General features: G+C 38.9%; 1 protein-coding gene across 2 annotated transcripts; it reads left to right on the top strand.

Moving 5' to 3' along the window:
- The first annotated feature begins 3749 nt into the window (after positions 1-3749).
- On the top strand, positions 3750-6573 carry RFESD (Rieske Fe-S domain containing). 2 transcript variants are annotated; one of them, XM_059874247.1, is made up of 5 exons: positions 3752-3927; positions 4059-4252; positions 5021-5201; positions 5292-5326; positions 5511-6573. In XM_059874247.1, the coding sequence occupies exons 2-5, from the start codon at positions 4175-4177 to the stop codon at positions 5802-5804; spliced, it is 588 nt and encodes a 195-aa protein (XP_059730230.1). In that variant the 5' UTR covers positions 3752-3927; positions 4059-4174; the 3' UTR covers positions 5805-6573. The 2 variants fall into 2 exon arrangements, with proteins under 2 accessions (XP_059730231.1, XP_059730230.1); XM_059874248.1 differs by having other exon boundaries at positions 3750-4239.
- The last annotated feature ends 261 nt before the right edge of the window (positions 6574-6834 follow it).

The raw sequence follows: 6834 nt of genomic DNA, 5'->3' as shown, positions 1-6834 counted from the left end.
ACAGAAGTTGGAAGGAATATTTTGAAAATATATTTTTCTTGTGGCACCTGATACATTTTCAGCTCTGTGAGGTATTTGGCTTCTTACAAAAACAATTTCGTTATTACTGTTACTGTCATCAACACATCTACAGGGAATTATTAGATTCAGAATTATTTGTTGTTAAAAAAGGAGGTTTAGATGCAAACAGTCTTTGCTAGCAGTCATGCCTAACAGTTTACTATAGAAATGATAGCACAAATACATCCAGGAATAATATTAAACATGAAAGGAGGGAAGGTTCATGAGCTTATCAAAGAAACTTACATCTTGAAGGGTCGTGCGGAACAAATGTGATAAAGACTCCATATAGGAAATGTACCATTGATCTGGACAAGCAGGTTAATATGTAAAAACATAATAATAAGATATTATAAAGGATGTAGTTCTTATTTCTTTGATGTCAGTCTTATTTCTTTGATTCTCTGCCTCATAATGAGTGCCTCCTTGGATATGCAGGCACTCATTATGAGGCAGAGAATCAAAGAAATAAGACTGACATTAAATTACCTAAACACACATGGAAATTAACATTAACAGTAAATTTTTGAAGTGACCTGTGATAAAACGTGTAGGAGATGAATCTTATTGAAACTAAACATTAGTTAAGTCACTGTTGAAGGTTTATCTGGGATCTTTTAAGCTACTGCTCAGGAAAACATTCTTTGCAATACAGATTGAAAAATTTGCTCTTTTAGAACTGTCATGTGTAAACTGCAGTTTCTGGAGAGAATATGGAGCAGGAGATAAAACTGCACTTCTGGCAGTGAAAGCCAGTGAAAAATCCTATATTGTTTCACTTTCATTTTCTAAAAGCAGAACAAAAGATTTATCTGCTTGTCTCTTCTCAAATATTTGCAACCAGTTATTCAGTTGAAAATGGGACAGAAAATCTGAATAGCTTTGTCTTCCCACTATTTATGTCAAATACTTATATAGATAATGAGTTTTAAAACTCTTGCTTTTTACTTTGTTCCTTTCCCCCGAATAAAATAGTTGATCTGCAAAAATTCAATGTAGTGCTGTTTGGTATTTTTTGGGGGATTTAATTGAATGAAGGATTATGCATTCTCTTCTTGCTGAGCTTGAGAAAATGCACCCTGAGAGAGCTACCAGTGCTCCTCAGGATAGGCTAAAATCCTAAGGGTCTTGGTTAGCTGGAAAAAATATCTGAAATCAATCAGGTAAAATAATCATGGACTACTTTGAAATCAAAATAAAAAGGAGAGGGAAAACCACTAAAATTGTGAACAAAAAACTGTTTAGGCTGCATTTTCTGCAGTTCAAAAAAAGTGCGATACACCTGGAAATTTTAGAGAAATTGAAGCAGAGCTTTAGCCAACCATGTAATGCAGTGGAAAAGGAAATGAGTGACAAGTGGGTATGACTTAAAGGAGTCACAAGAGGCAACTGTTTATTAACTGCAGTGAATGCTCAGGGTATTAATTCTGCTTTGAGACTTAAATCTTTTAAGAAGGATCATAAAAAAATGGGAGCATTTGAGGAAAATAATATAAACAAGGGACTTGTGAATTGTATGAGGTATCAGAGGAACCTTGAGTACTCCTCTGCAGTGACTAAGGCTTCACAGCCTGGAAAATGCTGCCACCAAGAGCAGGAAAAAGAAATTATTTTGGTTTTCAGGCAGGCCTCTTCTGATGAGCCATTTGGAGGAAAAAAGTGAAGAACTCCAAGTGTTTAAGCATAAAAACAGCCTGCCAAGCTATCTAAACTCTGCCACTGGCATTTAGGTCAAAATATTTGTCAGGGATGGCCAAAGTAGGTGTGATCCTGCACGAGACAGGGAGATTGACACAAGTGCTTTGGGAATGTGCTTCACAGCCCCTTTCTGTTTGGGGGGGGGGGGTGGTTTAGGCTTCACCATTATGACTTAAAAAGCAGCCACTAAGATTTCAATGTCACCTGCTTTGGTTTGTCCGTCATTTTTGTACACGTGAGCTGTCACCACCGTGCTGAGGGTTTTGATAACACATTTGCTACCAGCTGTAAACATTGCAGGCTGCTCTTGCCCGACCGCATAGAAACAGAGCTCTCACATCACAGAAAAGTATAGGCTTATTTGTAATGTCAAAATGATGGAAAAAAAGAAAAAAATCATCTGGTTCAGTGAGTGCAGTGAAAAATCTTATAAACAGCAACAGAGCTAAATGAGGTGGATACAGTCTTCATTGTGCTGCCTTAAAACACATCAGGCAGGAAGAATTTTAACGTTTTAGAAGCCTTTTGCCACAAGCAGGGCAGATTTTAGCCATATACATCCCATTGCAGTGAGCCTGTTACAGTCCCCTCTGCATCTGTGCAGCTCATTAACTAACTACTGCAAGAATTGCACCAGGCTGCTTGAATAGAAATGGTCACATCCACACTCTTCTGGTAGGTGTAAACAACAGCAACCACCAAATAACTCCCAACAACAACATGACCAAAAATAAAAAAAATAAAAAAAAATAATTCCTGTCTGGCCAATTTTATTTCTGATTGAGGCATCCCAACACCCACAAATATGACCAAAATATTGGTAAGGCTTTGTAATGATAACAAAAGCTCGGGTTCTGAATGAGAATAATGTCTGGGCAATTTGTGTAACAGCTGCCATCCTGCTGATCTTAACCGCTTTTTGAAGTTTGACAAGGAAACATAGTGGGGATAAAATAAAATAAAATAAAATAAAATAAAATAAAATAAAATAAAATAAAATAATAAAATAAAATAAAATAAAATAAAATAAAATAAAATAAAATAAAATAAAATAAAATAAAATAAAAGTGCGCTGTGGCAGGGGTATTTTTCCTTTTACCTAATAGGGGGAAAAATTATTCAGCAGGGTACACCAGTGAATTGCCACCATTTACAAATCCAGCTCTGTTTCCAGCTGGAGAAGGAACCCTTACACTGCTCACAAACCCCTTTGCCGTTCCTCTTACTGACTGAAGTGTGCTCCCTTCCAGGACTCAGAATTGCTCTGATAGCTCAGGATTCTGTCTTGGGATCTGTGAGGAGGTGATGTGACCCGTTTCCTCTTATCTAAGGGAAGAAAGTAGCCTTGAGTGTTTTCTTTTGGAGGGCCCCTGATGTGCCAGTGTAGACCTTAGTCTGCATTTGTTCATAGATAAGCGTGCACGTATCAGCTGTGAAAGAAACTTTTTGGCTACTGAAACTTTTTGGCACAGTTTAGGCCTCTCAGTTTCCACAATGTGCTGCTGATGGTGTCTGTCAGGTTTCAGAATGGGAGCCTGGATAATTTATTTGTGCACAATGCAAGCTGAGTGTAAGAAGTCATCTAAATGAGCTGGAGGTTAGGTGTATTCTAATACTGGTTGGGAGATACAAACAGATATGTGTGTACACAAATACGTATGTGTGTGTGTGTGATTCAGTTTTTAGAGATGTATGCATTCATATACGTGTGGTTCTATAGAGGCATCTTAATAAGAGAGGCTTTAACTACAGGCTTCTGCATTTTAGTATCTTTGCCAATTTGGAAAGTTTATAGGGAGACTCAGTCAAAAGGTGATAGCAAAAATTGGGGATTTCCTACTCTGGTTCCTGTGGTTAGCTTGCCTATCGCCTGAAAAAACTGAGAATGTCTTACTGGATCATCCTGTGAGCCTGGCAGTGGCGTTTCACTTTCTGGGTAAGACTGGGTAGTTCCTGGCAGTTCCTTGAACTGGAAAGCAGGGAGTTGGTCTGAGCAGTCGATCATGTGCTGATCAGTTAACAACTGGTCTTGGAAAAGCCACACTGGTACTTAAACCAGTCTCCCCAGCACACCAGTCTAAGAGGAAACCTGCATTTGCCGATCCTGAGGACAGGCCACGTGTGGCCCTGAGCAGGGCTCTGGAAGCAGGCAGCAGCACTGGGCTCACGGTGAGGACAGCAGAAGGGGGAACTGGAAACTCTGCTCTTCCCTTATCAGGCCAGCCCCAGCGTGTCCCTGGCTCTTATCAGCCCTGGCAGAGCCAGTTTCTGGTGCATTGAGCCCTAAATTCCCGTCATAGGGTGCTGCAGGGCCTGGCCCCATTGCCTCCAGCTTGCACTTAAAGAGGGGCTGAGAAGCACCTTGTGACATACGGGGACAAGGCAGGGCAGTGGTGACAGACCGTGAAGGGAGGCGATGCTGGACCTCATCATCCTCACCCTGCATTTCTTCATCTGCTTTCTCATCTCCATTGCAATCTGGTATGGACCAAAGGTACAGTGCAGCCCCCGGCAGCCAGAGAGACACCCCCTCCTACCCCCATCCATGGTTCCCCTTTCTGTGTTTATAAAGACCTGGTTTAGCTTTATTTTTCTTAGGAAGCAAGGTTGTATTGGGAATTTGGAAAGAACAGGAACAGAGTAGCTAATTGTAAGTAAATTTAAAGGGAAGGTTGCTTTCATAAAACTGCTTATATTCTCTCTTGTGAGAGGGAGGGTCTGTTATATGTCTGGAATACGTAAGAGGAGGGAAGGAAAGACAGGAAAATTTTCTAGAAATGTCAGGTTGAATACAGCTTCTCAATAAAAAATGTTCTCTTTCCTTTACAGAATAATATTTTATTAACTTTAATAACTTTATATTTCTAGCCATAATATTATGTAAAATTTTTGGATTTACATATAGATGTTACCTGTTGCATACCTAAACTGTATAGTATTTTACATTTGCCATTCTTATATTTGTTTGCATGTGGGTTTTGAGGGGTAAAAGTGGTTTAGGTGCAGAGTAAATGAATAGTGATTGAGAGTTTATCTTGCCTGAACCTCAGGTATCTGGTTTCCAGCAGCTGGCTTTCCTTGTCCAGTCAGTTCTGTTAGTGAAGACACTAACTGAACATTGTCATCAAGCTCTTGTGCTTTCCTAACTCTTCATGTTGATAGTCCTTCTCTGAAACCTTTTCTCCCTCTTCTCACATGAAATCCAAATGTGAATTGTTTTGTAAGTGATTGTAAGTGATTTGATTTGTCTGTGCATTTCAAGGATGTGGATTCACACAGCTCAAGCACAGGAGAAGCTGAAATGGGGCCAGATGGTCTTATATTCATTGGCAAAGAAGACGACATAAAGAAGTCCCAAAGAATAACAGCCAAAATCGATGGCAGGGAAATTGTTGTTTTCTACCATGAAGGGAAATTTCATGCTCTGGATTCTCGCTGCTACCGTAAGATATTTGCCTGTGTGATTTCAGTGTTGTTAGAGTTAACCATAAAATCTGCTGAATAAATTAATATGGTATTCTGCCATGTTTCAGATGAAGGAGGCCCTTTATATCGTGGAGAAATAGAGGTATGTAAACAAAATTAAAATAATGCAGAGGCATAGAGTCATGTGAAAACTCCAATGGATTTTTTGTAATGCTTTTATCTGAACATTATATAGAGAAATTTATAACTTCAGACAGCCCTACAACCAAACATACCTTTTGTCCTAGGAGATGACTTGCTACATTTTCTTCTTCTTCTTCCTGCAGGATATCGATGGACAAGCCTGTATTGTTTGTCCTTGGCATAAGTTTAAAATTACCTTGGAAACAGGAGAAGGATTGTATGAAGGAATAAATCCTCAGGAGCCATCACCAACACCAAAGTGGCAATCAAAAGGAGTCAAACAAAGGATTCACAAGGTCACAATAGACAATGGAAATGTTTATGTGAGTCCTCCAGATTTTTCTGTGAGCTTTGACTCTGATTATTATGCTGAAATATACAAAAATGGTGGTGAATTAGCTATTGCAAAACCAAGCCACTTAGAAGTCACAGAGTAGGTCATGGGCAGACAGCAGAATCCTGGGGAATGCACCAATGAAGAATTTGTGTTGGGAAATAAAAATGTACTGCGCCATGAAGATTGTCTCCAAATTAAATTCTAATATTGTTATGTTAAAGCATTCAAATACATAGATATGAGTAGGATAAGAAGCCCTGCATTGTCAGAAATGTCACTGATTTTGTGATGAGGATTTTTTTGCACTTGCATTTCAGAAAAGACTTAATTACAGCAGAGTGCCTCACAATATTTGATATTTTGCTAGAACTATTTTAATTTTTAAGAGGGGATATAGTATACTACGGCTTATAAAACTTACTACATAATTAAAAGTAGATAGTCAGGTGTAAAGGTTATCTTTATATACTTAACCGTTTATACTTCTAATGCCTGTGGTAAAAATGACATGGAAATTTTTAACTTTTGAGATATGTGTGTGATCTCTTGCTATTTATTAAATGCCACAAATGGAAGCACAGAATTTCAGAATACTTTAGTGCACTCTTTTATGCCTATTTGTGCATTACTACCTTGAGTATATAGATGTATTTCTTTTCCTTCTACTCACTGAATTCCTCTTGTTAGTTCATCGAATAATGCAGCAAGGATTTATTATGTATAGCTTGTTCTTCCTGGTTCTGTTGGTTAAAGAGGGAGCTGTTTGGTGTGATATGTGAATTAGTGGCCCTTGTTTGCTTGTTTATTGTAACCAGATTTTTCTACATTCGTTTGAAAAAAAAAAAAGTGCTTTCTGTGTAGAGACAAAACCTGTGTTTTTCTCTGTGTGTTTGCTGTCTAATATCAGATCTGCCCCAAAAACCCCTTCCAAGGAAGTTTCTCTCTGAGCTCTGCTGCACTCCAGGATGTGGTGGGTTCTACTGTTCAGCCTGTGGAGTGCAGAGACAGAACACAGAGCACCACAGAACCACTGAGGTTGGAAAACACCTCTAAGACCATCAAATCCAACCATTAAATCAGTACTGCCAAGCCCACCACTTAACCTGTCCCCAAATGCCACATCAACATTC

This window comes from Haemorhous mexicanus, chromosome Z (assembly GCF_027477595.1).
Source record: "Haemorhous mexicanus isolate bHaeMex1 chromosome Z, bHaeMex1.pri, whole genome shotgun sequence".
Lineage (NCBI taxonomy): Eukaryota > Metazoa > Chordata > Aves > Passeriformes > Fringillidae > Haemorhous > Haemorhous mexicanus.
Note: the sequence above shows the minus strand (reverse complement) of the source record. Positions and strands in the feature narration are given on the sequence as shown.

Coding starts and splice junctions, on each gene's coding strand:
- RFESD (XM_059874247.1), top strand. CDS start 4,175: ATGCTGGACCTCATCATCCTCACCCTGCATTTCTTCATCTGCTTTCTC. Junction 5,202..5,291: donor TCTGGATTCTCGCTGCTACC/GTAAGATATTTG, acceptor GCCATGTTTCAG/ATGAAGGAGGCCCTTTATAT. Junction 5,327..5,510: donor TATATCGTGGAGAAATAGAG/GTATGTAAACAA, acceptor TTCTTCCTGCAG/GATATCGATGGACAAGCCTG.